At 36.6% G+C, this 17575-nt stretch overlaps 1 protein-coding gene and 1 long non-coding RNA gene across 2 annotated transcripts; one reads left to right on the top strand and one right to left on the bottom strand.

The window, feature by feature from the left end:
* Window positions 1-1359: 1359 nt before the first annotated feature.
* On the top strand, window positions 1360-2220 carry LOC138939402 (uncharacterized). The gene is made up of 3 exons (XR_011447836.1): window positions 1360-1461; window positions 1817-1895; window positions 2169-2220. It is a non-coding gene; the product is annotated as an uncharacterized lncRNA (long non-coding RNA).
* An 8689-nt stretch (window positions 2221-10909) lies between these two features.
* LOC138939158 (cilia-and flagella-associated protein 96) lies at window positions 10910-13750 on the bottom strand. Its single transcript, XM_070306744.1, has 4 exons — window positions 13678-13750; window positions 13409-13596; window positions 12649-12925; window positions 10910-11295 (listed from the first exon to the last, which is right to left on the bottom strand). The coding sequence occupies exons 1-4, from the start codon at window positions 13748-13750 to the stop codon at window positions 10910-10912; spliced, it is 924 nt and encodes a 307-aa protein (XP_070162845.1).
* Window positions 13751-17575: the final 3825 nt, after the last annotated feature.

Here is a 17575-nt window from a genome sequence, read left to right as displayed (position 1 = left end):
TTACAAAATTATATATTGTATAAAATAACCCTCCATGGGTACACCTTGACGTGGTGGAGTGGCTTCAGTACCTGGACGGTATGCCTTAAGGTCCTAAGGGTCCTCGAGGTTTACTGCGAAGGGGAAACCAAGTACCCAGCGTCGTCGTTGCTGTCATCGTGCCGCGGACGGCTCGTCGTATCGTTGGTGCTGTCATCGTGCCGCGGACGGCTTGTCGCGTCGTCGGTACCCGTCATCGTGTCGCGGACGGCTTTCGCGTCTTTCGCGTCGCGTGTCCGTACAGCATTGCCACGAGTCGCACAATGGCTCATATGTGGCACGCGCATTTGTGCGTTGAACGCACATTAGTGCGTCGTCGTTGCCGTCATCGTGCCGTACGAGCAACGATGCGTCGCGTTGTCGCGGTATCGCGTTTTCGCGTCGTCGCGTCTTCGCGTTGGACTTTTATCTCGTTTTCACGATTGTCACCGAGGATCATACTTTGTTGCCGACTAAATGGGATGTCTCTCAGCGTTGCAATCTTTAATATATTAATACCTATTAATATAATTAATTTTATATTAATATCAGTTAATATTAATACTATATTAATATTATATATTATATAAATATTTATGTATTAATAAATTTAATATATTAATGTAGGCGCAACGTTAAAACGCCTCAGTATCGCGGCTGAGGTGAATGCCGGCCGCGTAGCAACGTATGTTCGTGCATAGTATAGATGCATGTTCGCGCGGTTAATCTTGAACTTCGGTTCGAGAATCGGCTGTTGAGGGCACGTTCTGCTCCGACGAACGGTTCGGCCCGAATCGGTTAGAGTTCGGTCGATTGTTTTGGAATCATCGTTAATGGGTCCCTTCTCTTGTACCGTCTAACAGCACATTGTAGAAATACTAAAATGTTTGGCATCTGAGGAGTCGGCTGTTCTAATTAGGTTCGATTTTCGCTCGCTAGAGAAGTTGATCTCCCGCTTTCGAAATGCTAGATTGTTAGCACGTAGAAGGTGGGTATCTTCATTCTCGACCCGTCTATCAGCCTTACGATAAACCCGGCTCAGTCTGTATGATAGAGACTTGGTGGTTCGTATGAAATCGTTCCTAACGATGTTCTAGTCGGCCCTCGATGGGAGCAGGCGCGGGTCAAGAGTCGAGCGAACCCCATTCGCGATTATTCCATCGATCGATTTCGTCTTCTTCCGCTTCCGCTTAACCTTTGCTCGAAGTAATCGGTGAATTCCCGACTTGTCGACTCGAAGTGTGATTCTCACGTGAAGCGGGATTCGATCGTACCGAAATTCGAAAGTGCGGGAGTGTCGTTCAAAGTATCGCGCGTACAAGTGCGGAAGTAATCTTTTAATAAAAGTGCGGGAGTGCTGTTTAAGTATCGCGTGTGTAAATCAATCTGAGAGGAGGAGGAGGCCTAGGAGAGGCATCGGGCACCGGTGGAACAACCCTGGTGGTAAGTAATTTGTTATTTTATATTAATTATTAATTGTACGTACAATTTAATTTCAACAATAAATCGCAAATAATTTGGTTTTATTCATATGATTTAAACGAGAAAGAATTAGAAAGAAAAAGATTTTTATATAAAAGATATAATTGTAAAAATTTCCACTTTTAGATTATAGTTTTTATATGAAATTATTAAAGTTATTAGTAGCTTTTTTTCTTTTTAAAATTTATAAAATTATTTTATTAATTTTCATATTATTATATGCATCGAATATAAAATTCAATGCCTAACAAATTTTCTGAAATATTAATTATTTTGAGCGCTGCTATAATTTGAATCTTCTATTTGTATGTTACAGATCAACGTAGCAACCTTGATATCTTGAGAGGAGGAGGAGGCCTAGGAAAGGCATCCTGCACCAGCGGAGCAACCTAAGGGTGAGTATTATTATAAATTCCGTATATCCGTATTAATTCGGTTCATTTATTTGAATACTTCAAACGAGAGAGATTCGCACAAAGAGAAAAACTCTTTTATAAAAGTTTCTACTTAAAAAAGATAGTTTTTCTTTTTAGACCTTATAAAATTATTTCATATTTATATATCTGCTTATTATTGCATCGGATATAAAATTCGGTGCGTACAATAATAATTTCTTGAAATATTAATTATTTTAAATGTTACTGTAATTTGGATTTTGTATATTGCAGACAACAGTAGCCTCAAGACCAACAACTCCGCTGTTGCGCATCAGTGCCGGTGAGTGATTAAATTTTCATTTAATATTAGGATAACGGATTTCTAGAGATTGTAGATGTAGATCGTAGCTTGTAGATTATAGATGGATCCGTTATCTTAAAATGGATGGACTAGAATAAATTAGATGACACGCGTAACTTTTGACATTTTTTTACATTAAAGCATATTACGGAAGCAAACTAAAACGTAAATAAAAAAATATAGAAAAACAATTCATTGTCAATTCATTCTTTATCATTCTGTGTGATCAATTATCTATCAATTATTTATTTAATAAAGAATCACTAATTTTTTATTATTATGTATATAATAATTTATTCTCTTATAACGTACGTTGATTTTATTTTAATATTTTGTAGTCCATCCATCTATATGTAGTGTAGCCTATCAAAAAACTTTGTTTTGACTGATATAAATTTAAATAATCGATCAATCGAATCATGTATAATGTTTAAAGAGATAAATGAATAATAACAGTATAAAGTAAAAGTATAGTGAAAAATATATAAAAGTAAATGTTTACTTAATTCTATTTTATTATAAATTATATTATAACAGTAATATTATATATTACAAAAATTTTAATTTATCACAATTTTTAATTAATGATTTGACATCATTAATTAAAAATCAATTGTATCAGTTAAAGTAAAGTTATATTAAAACAACGTATAACAAACGGTCCTAACGACCGTCAACGAGCGTAAAATTACGTTCATGCACCGGATATAATAATTAGTCGGGAACGGAAGGAATTTAGCTCTTTCATTGGCCTTTGATAGAGATCGAAGTTACATCTCTGGGTAGATGTAGCCATAATAAATATGGCCAAGATCAACGAAAGGTAAGCCCAACTGGCCCAACGGAAGCAACATAGTTGATCAATATCGTGGTCAAAAAGCGCAAAAATACACATATTGGGCAGTACATGTGTTTGCGCATTTCTACGTGCAATGGTACGTAATCAAAAATGTTACCGGGGCATTTTATTAGGGCGTGAGTAGGACACGTGAGTAGGGCACGCGAGTAAAGCACGCGAGTAGGGCGCGCGACAAAGACACACTCCCCAAAATTTCAATAATTCCGAATTCCCGCTGGCTTAGCCAGCAAAAATAAGGTTGTTAGAATTATTTATTAGGACCATCTTAACTTAAGATAGTCATTTAATTCCTTAAGTATTTTTAATTCCTTAAAATTCTTTAAAAAACTAAAAAATAGGTTTTTTTTTGGGGGGGGGGGAAATTGAAAAGTAAAATTTAATTATAAAAAATTTGTAGAAAAATTAAAATTATTAATTTATTATTTATTAAGTAAACGTGAAACATCACTCAATTGCTTGATTCAGCTGAAAACAAAATATCGGAAAATTTTAACAAAGAATATATAATTCCCTTAATACGCGCGAAGATGGTTTATATCAGCACGCCAGCGGATCCCATAAAATTAAACAGATTGCCGCAGCTATCAAGCCTTTCGTTATCTTCATATGTCCGCGCGTAGATATCGAGCATTCATAACTGCGAGCGATAAATGGATATATCGTCATGCTTGGCCAAGTTGGCACACGGAGATATATATTTGCGCGTATATTGAAACGTTCAATGCGAAACAAGTACCGGTAAACACCGAGCGACTGGCTTTTAATTAAATTCATATCGATCGCATTTCTGTTCCCGGGACTTTACACCTTGATGATTTTTAATTTCTCCGCGATTCGAATTCCAGTTTTATAAACGACAAAATTGCGCTTTATCTCTCCAACGTGTGTCTTCTCTGTATGTATGTGTGTCAAAATGTATCGAAAGATGGATATTTTTAAATATCTCTCGCATAAAGTAAAAATTTTATTTTGAATTGTGCAATTTTTTATTAACGATAAACATTTTTTTTATCAAAAAATTGTCGCAAATAGAAAAATACAAAATAATATTTAAAATATCGCGATCACGCGATCTCGAAAGAATTTACTACAATTATGTTTGACTAAGCTTTTCGATGATCTACATTCGATTTATTCGGACATTTAAATCATGAATAGTGAATTACGCACCTACGAGGGTGTGTCAACTAGCATACGTGCCAGACACAGCGAATAGGTCTGTTTCGAGGGATTAATACAAAGCATATCGCACTCTATATCTCGTGAATGTCTGGTAGCACGATCGACCATAAGCTTAAACTATACCATTAGGCGCGCTGTTATAAATTCTAACACGATTCTCCTTAATGCGATTGGTGCAAATGACTGTTATGTCAAAAATCACACGCCATTTATTAGTCGGGCCTTGTTTTCAGACGTTATCAATAGGAAACAAAACTAATATTGAAAAAATATATATATTAAAATTCTTCGTAAAATACGCGAAAAGAATGACATCTAAATTATACGTACTGTTGTCGATGGTGAGCGCTATTTTTGTACAACTTGGAGTTCTTTTTGTGATCATTAGTAAATTATATACCGGGCATAATTGCATGATGTATCAACATTAAAAGTGTAATGTTGAGAAAGATTTTACTAAATAATTAAAATCTGTATCTTTTTTCTCATGTGAAATATAAAATTACGTAAATAAGTAAATTACGGAGAAAATGTGTATCTGATTTATTAATTTCCATAGATATATTATCTGATTGCTATTACTCTTTAAATCTCTCATTAATTTATTACTCGATAAATAAACAAAAATTTTTCACCGAATGATATTGAAATATTCACGGGATAGATATTAGGAAAATTTTATAACTTGGTGACTCATACAATTATAAGTGATTATAAATTTATTAAATATAATGTAATAGCTTCGATTTTTGTGTGTGTCAATATTATGTTGGCGAAGATCATCAGCATCGCATTAGAAACAGCGATGCTACTTTGTCAGTGTCAACTTGATCGATTAAGAAGATAGAAGGAGACGAGATACGCGAATGGGCGGACAAGTAGAGTAAAACCACCGTTCGTTTGAGCTGGAAAGATCATTTAGACAATTGAATTCATTGTTATGAAAGGAAAAGAAGTCCTCTTTAGAGAAAATGCGCGGAAAAGTTTTTATGACATCGATACTAGCAATTAAATAATAGTAATTAAAAGTGCATTGTTTATATAAAATACAATTTACGATTGTCAGAAAATGAACAATATATTGTAGAGAACGCGCCTTATTGTTAGAAAACACGTGTTTTTTGTTTTTTTTTCTTGATTAATATTACATATTTAATGTAATATAATTTAATATAATATAATATTTAACATTTTTCGATAAAATACGTGTATTTAATTGTGTATGTCTAATTTTGACGATAAAGTTGGATTGAATAAGGCTAAAGGTCAATTTTCCTCAAGTACAATTCTCCCACATACTACTTTCGAAAGTGAGAAAAAGTAACACCGAGAAGAAACTGAGAAAATCCGCAGCTCGTTTAAGGTTGAACGATACCGGAAACCTAATTTCATTCGTCTGGCTCGAGGGAGAATTCGAGGGAGCAGAATTGAACCGCCGGAAAATTCTGAAAAGCTTACACTGACTGGCAGAGCATTTTTGCGTGACAAGCCCATAGCCGTAATTACTTTCGGTCCATACGGCTCGTCTTCCTTGTACTTCCACTCCAATAGATGTTGCCTGATCGATAATACGTTCCTTCTTTTGTAACACTCGCGTACAAGGCACATTTTTTTTTTCTGAAATTGTTAACTGTTTGAGATCACGCGATATATTATAAAATTTCTAATAAGAGATACATAGATGTGTATGTAATAATATTATATCTTCGCAATCTCGTTGTAAACATAAATTTCTTCTAAAGAAATAATATTTAATTTACTATCGATAGCGAGAGCATCGAAAATAAATAATCATCTATTTCAAAACCACTTCTTTTTCTTCGTACGAGATTCTACTCGAAGGAAATATCGTATATACAAATATATGTAGGATAATATTTGATTACTTTATGCAGCTATTTATACAATATAATATCTTCTACTTTTCAAGAACAAAGCGGAAATATAATATGTAGTCGTTTCCGGATTATTTTTAAGCTTTTAGTTCTTTAATAGATATAATGCACATTCAATCACTATCTTTTATACATCAATATATATATATATATTAATACTATTATATAATACTATATATATATTATTATTATTATTATTATTATTATCCTATATATAAATAAAAAATTGCAAATTTAATAAAAGTGATTAGCTTTAAAATAAAAAATATTATATTTTATATGCAATGTATAAAAAATCAATAAAGGGTACAATTTTTTTATATTTTAGTAAAGTCATCGGTGTACGTCCACACATTGTATACTAATAAATCCAACATAAAAAAAAAAAAAAAAAATGAGACTATGACAGAAAATATTTTATTGCAAAATTTAACGCAATTAAAAGTATAAAAATTTGATGATTCTAAATGTAGAATATAAATGCAATATTGTCACGCGTAGATTGCCATTCCCTTGACAAGGCATCGTGTCGCTCGTCCAACTTCCGTTTATAACTCGTTTTTGAACTCAAATCCGACAGTGACAGTGATTCGTTCACCGATTGAGCGGGGAATATAGGCAATAACGTCACCGAGAAATTAATGTATTAATTCAGGCTACGCTCTCTCGTCGATAAAAAAAAAAAAAAAAAAAAAAAACGAGAAATTAAAAGCATAAAACGGAACGGCATGGCGTCCTATATGCATATACGCATTACGTATGTATAATAAACTTTTTTATACTTTCGTAGGACATCGTATCAAGGGACGGAAAGGGGATTCGCTATCTAACCCACTTTGGTCCATCCTGCGCGACCGCGTGAAAACGCGTTCCAATTTCGGTAACGACGATTTACGGCTGACGTGCCCACCGTGACTATCGTCGAAATTTCGAGCAGGCTCTCGCGGAACTTTCTAATCGCGCGGGTCGCAGCAGACCGAACGTCTATACAAAGAGATCGATGAGCTCGTACTTTTTGTAGCGCAGGAATAAGACAGCTCCCTTAAACTTTCTTCATAAATTAAAAGAGTATACGCCGGTACGCGCACACACACACAATACAACTAGGACAATGGTAATTGCGTCATGCGATTGGCAGTCAGGCCAAAACATAATCGTACAATGAACGATTTAAGAATCGTGGATTTTCGAGACATTCGGAGAAATAAACCCCGCGAGTTGCAGGTACTTAAGAACCGTTTTCACGAAAAACGTCGCTTATATCGCTCTCTCACGGATCGATCGGTATCCACTTTGAACGGGTCCTATGAAATGCCTGATAACACCGATGGCTCCGAGTTGGAAAAGACACGGGCACGTCGCGATTCGGCGTAATATCGAAACTCACGCAGGATGGATCAAAAGTTCGAAAGTGCAGCAAGTGCGATATTATTGTATAAACGGATGTGTGAGTTGCCCCGGTGCTCTTGAGATCACGGCGGGGGAATATACCGTAGGGCCGCATTCGATATTCTTTAGAATCTCCCAGCGATCCCCATTCAACCTATTCTTACAATGTATATACTGGATTTAGCTCGTGGAGATAGATATTCCTAACATTCGTTGAAACGGCCGGCTTTACGGTAGCTTTTGCGCTGAAAGCTCGCTCGCATACAGCTCTCTCTGTTCTTAAAGCTCCTCGACGCGTCTCTCTCTCTTTCTCTCTTTCTCTCGCTCAAATATCTCGCGTACGTAGGTATGAACATTCTATTCCCCTCGCTCCACACGTGAGACATCCTTCTTATCGTTCCTTCCTCGTCTCTTTACCGAGCCGACAAAACCGAATTGTTCGTCGATCGTCTAGTTTCCCTTTCACCCTCCTGTTTTTTTCTCTCACTCTCTCTCTCTCTCCACCCTTTCGCTCTCTTCTTCTACCCTCTTTTCATTCGGATCGTCACCAATCTCACGCGATTCTTTATACCTTCCCTTCTCCTTTTTACTTCAGTTTCATTGCTTCCGCGTCTCTTGGCGTCGTGCCGCTCTATCTGTGCGCATACCAATCAACAAATAGGAAGGGAGATGCGATAAAAGGCGCAGATTGCCGCGGGAGAATGCAAATAATACGGATACTGCATCGTTATCTAAGAAGGAAATATTGATCGCCGTAATACGACGATTTCTCGCTTCTGCGATCCATTTGCAGAGCCTGTGCGGACCAATTTATTCGTATTAGCATGTTGCCGTGACGATAAAATTTCCATAAGGAATATCTTTCGGATGTATGCATAGCAAAATTTTTGATACTGTATATTTTATGCTAAAGTATGAAAATTCATTCGAGAACATTCCCTCTTACGAGGGACAGATTGACGCTAAGCTAGCTTAAGATTCGAATGCATATCGCATGGTCGGCCGTTCTTTAATTATCGGACATCGAAGCATTGAAATGAAACGAAGATAAATTATAGGAGCTGCCACGCGGCCACGTTATTTATAGTACGTATCCGATCGCGCGTGAAATAATATGATTTCTCGAGAGTTTATATAGATATACAATATGATCCTGCGTAGAATAAATAAGAATCACAGCGTGCGAACTTTGCTGCGACTTCTCTCTATACCGAATCAAATCACGTTTCCCGTTTTTCCTCGACGGACATCGGGATAAAGACATCCGACCAGATTCCGTGCACGGAAAGAAGAGTATCGTTTTAATCTCGTTCACCCTAATGATAAAACCTTTTACGTAGCCGAATGACGGCAATATAATTATCTACTTCTTCGATAATAATTAATCGAAACGGAGAATACTGGTACGCCTGCTTTTTGATCATTTGCATTCTACGTCTGCCAATTGAAAAGAATAATGAGACTTTGAAGATATAACGATATAGCTTTTATCGAGGAAAAAAAAGTAAGCGAAGAATAATTAAAATAATAAAATAATAAAAAAACAAATTTTCCGTATAATTTTTGTAATAATACGTATATTAATGTAATTAGTATGTTATTCGATATTAATAGAAAGATATCAGCGGAATCATAATCATATTTATTATCTCTTCGCATAAGACCGATTTCAAGTTTGACGTTCTATCTTAAAAAGATTTCATTAAAGTTATCAAACTTAAATTCTTTGTATTCTGGTATATATTTTATATTTTAACCCGCGTATGTCGCTTCAACTACTGCCTCTCGTCTCTCGATGCTTTTTCGGAAACGCGCACGTTCAGGGATATACATACGATCTATTATATGGTATACCTATACATATATCGCGAAGATGGCCGTGCGACTCTGTGCTTGGAGTCGAGGTCTTGTGCAATGCTCCTTACCTAAGACCGGTGAGTATTGGAGAGGCATCGCAATGCTTGGAATGTTTAATACCGGCGCAACGACACGGCACGGAGAAATGGTCGGCTTCAACCGCGGAATAAATCTCGTGGAATCATACCCGCTCCCGCTGCCATTTCTTGTCTGCCACGTGCTTTCCGAGAAATTTTTCAGAGGCGAAAACGCTTATTGCATTTCTATACGTAACACTTCGCCTTATGCGGCGGGTCGCCGAGAGACTTTTACGCAAGTCACGAGTCTAACAATAAGATACTAAGTTCATTCGCTAGAAAAAAAAAAATTCACCGTTTACCTTGCCGCGGTTGGAAATACCGCGAGCCAAGATAATGAAAAAGTCTCTCTTCGTTTCCATGTATTGTTTTATGCAAAAAACGACAAATTTTTCAAATAATCTCCCTTCCTCTTTCCTATACTAAGAGACGCTCCTCGCACGCCGACGATTCATTAACACGCCGCAATTCAAGACGAATGGCACATTTATCTCTCGAGTATTTCACGCTACGAATGTTTGGTCGGACCACATTTTTGCTCGTTAATTCTAGCCCTGTCATGAAGGAGAGGCATGCTATTTTTTTTTCTTCCATAGCAAGTGAAACGTCCCGCTAATTACGCGTCCTTACTTGTCCCTGGCCAAATATAAAGAACCTCTCGTAACTTCGTTTTCCCTCTTTAGAGTAACCGCGATTTCTGCCAGCCATTCGGCCTGATGGCCCTGTCGTCCGAAGTACGGGATGTTTGCCGGGAACGTTTAATTGCGATCGCCAAGAGTGGATTCGGCGGACGGCGATAGAACGTTCGTTAGAATTTCATTAGGGTCGTAAGATCGAACGCGTCCGAGTGATTCGCTTTGAAAGGGCTCGGCACTGCCGTCAGGAAACTGCTTAAGCCGTGTTTGCGGCGCCCATGGCCCACTGGTCATTGCCGAAAAGCCGATTTGTCGGCCCGACATCGTAACGATAGATGCGCGATAGTAAGAGGGAATGGCTTCGCTGATACGAACCCGCATGTATTGTGCGGATACGATTAAACGAAAGGGTATCCGGGCGTCTTCTGAAAATTTCACGGTGCCTGGAGCAGAATTAGTTTCATAAACTAGAATGAAAACTAAAACTTTTATAAATGTCTAGATATATATAAATTTAATAATCATTTGATTCGTCTGAGATGATACATTTCAATTATTAATTTATTCATAAATAATCATGTAAACGATACAAATATTAAGACAACGATCATATAAAATATAACAAAGAAGAAGTAAAAAGTTATAAAGAAAATTAAATTAAATCTAATTATTCTTAATTAAGTTCGACGTAACTTGTAATTATGCGGAAATAAGTTTCGTCTGTGAAAAAGAAGGAAAAAAGAAAGTTCGAGTTTTCATGCAATTAAAAAAATTTTCTCAATGCAGGGGATACACTCGTTCTCGATATTTCTTATAATTGCGGGCGTTGCACGATATCTTCGTTACCTGCGCGATAATACTATTTGTATATTTCGAACGTAGGGACGGTCCGCCGCTTATAAACTTAAGCTTGTCAGCAGCTTTATCCTTATCCTTAACATATGGATCGTTCGTGTACTCTGGAAACTTGCTGAAGCAACCATCGTGACTTCCGCCAGGTTTCTTGGGGAAAGGAACGTGGAATCGCGCCATACCGAGTTTCTTCCTTGCAATTTCGACCGGACGGATGTAAGCGGGTCCTGGCGTCTCATCTTCGTAAGGATTGGGGGGGAAATAATCCAACGGCGCACTCGTCGTCAAAAATCGACCTTTAGATACCGTCCCTGTTTCAAAGTAATGTCATTTAAAATTCAATAAATAAGAAAAGATACGTTCGTCAACAATTAAAACGAACTTTTAAAATCCACAAAATTATCAGAAATCAAGCATATTACGTATATATAATTTACGTATGTATTTAAAGAGATATATTGACTAAGAATAATTTTCGGATAAAAATAAAATGGATAACGCAAAAGAAAATTCTAATTTCTATCAAAGTTTAGTAGAAATTAGATTTTCTTTTTTTTTTATATAAAAAATTCTATCATATATACAGAAGTTTATGTTATGCATCTTAAAGAAATCCTATGAAAGAAAAAAAATTGAACATTTACTAATTTAGGTTTTAATTACTGCCGAATATTTTTTTTTTTTTTTTTTTTTTTTTTTCAGGAAGAGAGTGTACGTAAAAGTTAAAAATGTTTCTCTCACTAAAGGCAACAAAAATACGCAATTCTTTTTTTATGATGAAACTATAATTAATCACGTGTTGCCGTATAAAATGAAGGTAGTATTCCGAAAAAATTCCAATCTACGTCTATATTCCGTTTTCTCATTATTGCTTTTTCACATAGTAATAGTCCTTGTAAAAGCACATTGTTCAAATATATGAAATAATTAAAGAACAGTGAGAAAGATGACAAAATATAATTTAAATTTTAAAATAATATTAATTATCGTTTCTCTATTGGCAGTACAAAATGTAAAAAAAAAAATTCCATATTATTATAAACACTAATTTTGCCTAATTATACAAAAATAATTAGTGCTTTGTGACAAAGATACATATTTAATTATACATAATTATTTACAAAAATTAAAATGAAAATTATTGTATAAATTATACACCTCACGTGTAAGAAGCAATTCGAACAATTGTTCAGAATAAAAAATGCAATATACAAGACTTATTAATTTTTCCTCGGAATATCGTCTGCAGAAGATATATATTTCATAACGGAAAAGTTATAGATTCCAAAGTACTTTATAATATGTGCGATAAAATAAGAAAGGAAAGAAAAATGTGCTCGACAACAGCGCAGTTGTACAAGCAGCGCTTGTACACGTGATTCCTGCTCTCATCATATTCAGTTCAACATCGAAATAAACTCGTCGTTCTAAAATATGTCAGTTACTAAGAGCGAGAGGAGGGAGAGCAATACTAAGAGTACGCTTACTACTTTGCATTTTTTTAAAGTGAGGGGTTATTTTTTTTTTAAATATCCTAATGGCATTCACATTCCGTAACCAGTATCGCCCGCTAAAAATTATGCATATGAATAATTTATCAAGCGATATATGCGCAAGGGAGAGTGAAGATCAGATCAAAAACAGCGTAACGCAAAGACATTTACTTTTACGAACTATCCCTCCGACAGGATCGTAAGGCTCGTGGGAATACGACGGATAAGGATTGAGACAAATATCCGCGTAACCCGGTCCACCAAGCGGATTGGGTTTGATCTTCATATTAGGCAGAATTGGTGTCTTTTCTTTCGCTTCCATTCTCGGTTCCGTACTGAAGTAAGAAGATTTATCAAAGCATCCATACCAATCTCCGGGCGACGAGTGTTTCTTCGATGGAGATGTCGGTAGCATGCGGCCACCAATCTTCCCTTTCTCATCTTGTAACTGAAACAGTCCCGTCAAATGCATATATATATATATATATATATATATATATAAAAGGAACACATTTTTCGTCCCTTCCTTCCTTCTTGTTAAAGCGAAAAGACTGGAATAAGCAATCTCGAATAGTACGATTGGAGCGGATTAAAGACGCAGGTCAAATATTGGTAAATGAACGATTTTAATGACTTGTCTTACGCGCTGTTTAATCAAGTGCAACAAATCAGCTTCAGCTTGATTAGCGAATCTTTATAAGCTTTATAAGCGAAGCTTTATAATCGTTAAATTATAATTAAAATTTATTAAAAGAAATTCTTTAAGAGGTATAAATTTTCCCTCTGACGGGAAGGATTTAATTAGAATTTCAATTTCAATCAATATAATAAATCCTGTACACTTTCTCCTTTTCTCTCATAGTTTTTTCATCTCTTATTGTTAGTCTCAATGAATGGTCAGGTTGATTTTATGTAGAATATTTTTACATACTCGTTGCTTCACTTCTTCACGCCACGTATCCGTAAATGCCTCGCCTTCAAAAACTCGCTCAAATTTTCTTTCAAATAATTTCTTGGAAGGTCCACTGAGAATTTGACGTCCTTTCTCGATGCCTTCGCGAAATTGTACAGGACCCCGATACTGATCAAAGGGGCCCGATACAGGATCACTGAAAAAACCTGGAAAGCTTCATCTGTGAAGATCCCAGAAATATGTAGTTATACACGCATCGGCAATTTTTTTCGAAATATATACATTACCCACTCGCTCGAGATCAATTTTTCCATATTGACGGCCGACAATTGGAACATTCATTATACGTTTCTTATTCATACTTTTTCTTTTCATATAATTTCGGCATTATTTTCTCTCTAAGGTAACCTAAAGCTTTATCACGTCACGATGAAATATATATATATATATACATATATAAATATTTTTATGCGAAGCACGTGCGCGCGATCGTCGTTTATCGAAAGAAAAGCAGAAAAAAAATTGCTAATAGGGCAAACAATCTCAATATTATAATCTGTCTCCTTATAATTTATATATTTTTGCAGAGACATACACATTATTCACATGTATCTATGTGTATGTATATATAATAATATGTAAAATTATATATATAACTTGAGAAATAATTATTTTTTTTAAATAAACGATATTAAAAAATTAAATATATAACGATGTATAATATTACTATATAATATAATAATGCATGTCACGTAAATCACGTTACGGCATCTTGAAGATTAAGTATAAACTTATGAGTAATTGACCTGGTTCCTGTCAGTAACGAGCCATCCTTAATGAGTTGACGCCGGTACCAGTGGATATCTAGCGATATTCTCGTTGCGGTAACAGTGGAAACATTTCATTACCTCCTGTTTGAATATAGACTGCACAGAATGAAGGAGTCGCGTACTTACGAGAGCGACTCTATTTATATGTACCGTTCTGATCTCTTGTCGCGTAATGTCGAAATAGAGAAGTCACGTCGCCTCTTGAGAGATAACGCTTGCAATGATAGAACGCTTAAAGAAAAAATATCTACGACAATGAATTCGCGTTCGGAATCGATCAATCGCTTGTTATAATGTTTCGTAATCTACACTATCTTCCACCATCTTATTTATATTCAAATCATAGCAATCGAAACGCGATCTCGCTTTAATAACGTAACGAAACAATCTAACTTGCGTTACGGCAATATCGTTCAACCGAAACTTTTCCAGGCCTCCAAAAGGCCGAGTTCATCTTCGCCCGTAGCCATGCGTATGCGTCAACCCGATAATTTCCACAGTCCCTATCTGGCACAATGTTTCAGCGCGATCCACCGTATATAGTTCGCGAAGCGGGGCGACAACGGCCGCGATAATAACTAAACTTTCGATTGCCAGGGCAAGCCATTAAGATAAGACTCGAGGCAGCTAAGAGGACGCCGGGTTTCCAAACGAGAATAGTTGCGGAATCCGTAAGTGGTCGAGAGCTGCGGGAAGGTGGTAAGGAAAAAAGCGAAATGCGAAAAAAGGGAAACCGACGAGGAATGAAATCGACTGCCCCCCAGGAAGGAAGAAATGGGGAATGGGAGAAATTGAAAAGGTAAACGAATATAAGAGAGGAGGGATGAACGAGACGGAGGTGAAAGTGGTAGGAAGGTCGACGGAGGAGATGTCAGCGATGGAAGTAGAAAAATGTCGATATACATCGGTCGCGCCGATAAGGCGGTAGATCGATTAAGATTAAACGTCCGGGAGTGTCGCCGAGTTTAAGACAAGTTACATTGGAAACTCGGGGATTGCCTTCCCTCGTGGAATTGAAATCAAGGACGTGACCATTTAATTTGCAAATGGAAGGCGAACGATTGGCTCGACTCAGCTCAACTCGACGCGTCTGAGGAAACTGATGATGATGCTACGTCCTCTGGTTACTGAATATTGCCCGGAACCATTAAAAGGTTAATAACGTATAGTTTGTAAACTGACGCTCTCTAAAATGATTCAGAATCGCCAAAGTAATAAGGAGAGAGATTACGCGGCATTTTTTATCTTTGACCACAGTTTAAATAATTAATAATTTAAAATTAAATTCCTCGTGTAAAATATAAAAAAATTAATATTTTATAAATACCTGACGTTAACATACGACGATTCCCTAGCGTCGTGATATTTTGCGCTTCATCATTATTTTTCCCAAAGTATCGCGGAAATAGCAAGCAATTAGTGTGTGATTATTATCTTGCGATGTATACTTTAGCAAGAGTCGAAATTAAAAAGCGATAAACGATATCGACAGCTTCAAAAAGTCGCACTGTCTCGATTCGTTTTCATTAGCAAGAATAGTCGACGTTGAAAATACCTATCGTGAATAATCCTAGTTTAAAACATTATCCGGGAAGATTATAGAAAAAAAATTGGAGAAAGGATCAAACCAGGGTTTATCGTTCTAAATGGAACACCATCGAAGAGAAACGTTTTGTCTGTGTGTGTGTGTGTGAGTTCTGAAATTCCAATTCAATTACTTTAATCCTCTGCTATCCGTTTACGAGACGGCTTGCGCGAGAAGACGTGTCAATAGCGGCGACAACAATGGCATAGTCATAAATATGAAAGAGACGAAACGAGTTATCCGTATTCTATAATTGACACGTGTTCCAACACGGAAACTGGACATTCTATTAAGAGCGGTCGCAAAAGTACAGAATCGATGTCGCGGTAACATTGAGAGACCATGTTAATTAATTCAACCTTAGTCTAAGAGGTTTAAATAATTAATCCGGCGATCCACCCGTTGCGATTAAAGGCTGCAATTTAAAGCGAAAATTCGCCAGAGACGTCCATGCCGGCAACCGCATCGTCTTTCTATATTCCCGTTTCTCTAAAAGAGATACGAATCAGCAAACTGCAACGCGAATCCTTTGTTCAATCTCCACCGTCACAGATATGTAAATGATATAGAAACGGAGAGCTCTCAATCCGTATATTACATTAAAATGCATCGATATTGTCTCTAGAATTTATTTCAAATTACAATTCGATCTATACATATACTGTATATGAATGATAAATTCGTAAATTCTGTCTATTCTCACAAGATTCGTTTTTTATTTTATTATTATTATATAACTGCGAGACGCACAACATATACAGAAATTAACGAAAGATCATGTATTCCGAGCCTAAAGCTACACGAAGCTAAACTACATTACCTTGCTTGAGCTATCACACGTGCCGTAGTCAAAGAGAGCCGGGCCTGTTTATACTGACCGAGTGTCGCGATTGTTGGCAAATTGGTGGTGGACGGATCTGTCGACGATGGCCATGGGTTTGATGAAGTAATGGACGTTCTCTGTCGGCATGTTGACTTAGCCAAGCCATATACATCGTAATGGTACGTACACAATGCCAACAGGCAACGTAACGACTGCCAATACGGGTTCAGCTTTGTACAGTAAATGTATAATACGTATACACGCGTATCAGTACGCAATGCGTTACGTATGTAACGTAAGCTATTGACTGTTCTTGCCGTCTCGTCGTCCATTAATACCGTACTGTGATCCCTGTTAAGTTGTTTTTTCCGACTTTATAACCCTCGCGTATCATTACATATTTATATAATATTTCGCAATATATTTTATTATGTAAAAAGAATATCTATGGAATGTATATGTACGGGACACATCGATACAAGAATTATTAATCCATTAATTCGACACATAACGATATATCCGAAACAATGATTAAAGCTGGTAAAAAAAAAAAAAAAAAATTATAGTGGCATGATTTTTATGAGTGAGACTTCTGGCCGTGTTTTTTTTTTTTTTTTTTTTTTTTTTTTAAACATGCGCAACTTGTGACTGCGTCGAGATGACGCATGGCTTGCACCGACGCGACGGTATGCACCGCAAGATTCCACGCGTCGCGTATCCACTACGTGCCGCCGCAGTGCGAAATTATGACAAAGAGTTTACGTCTTTCTCTGCTCTACCACCTCGCAAAAAGAGAAACGCCGCTAGCACGCGAGCGGTAGGACAATAGGGGTAGTATGCAACCGGCATAGTCGAGAGTTGTCCCGAAATAAAACGATTTGTTTTGGGCGACGTTGTTTTAGGAATACCTGCATCAAGTCTGGTTCGCTTAATGAAGGGAAATATCA

The sequence above is a fragment of the Polyergus mexicanus genome, unplaced genomic scaffold (assembly GCF_030449975.1).
Source record: "Polyergus mexicanus isolate NDT 795.1 unplaced genomic scaffold, iyPolMexi1.0 SCAF_14, whole genome shotgun sequence".
NCBI classification, from domain to species: domain Eukaryota; kingdom Metazoa; phylum Arthropoda; class Insecta; order Hymenoptera; family Formicidae; genus Polyergus; species Polyergus mexicanus.
The sequence above is the reverse complement of the archived record's forward strand: the minus strand, read 5'-3'. Positions and strand labels throughout refer to the sequence as shown.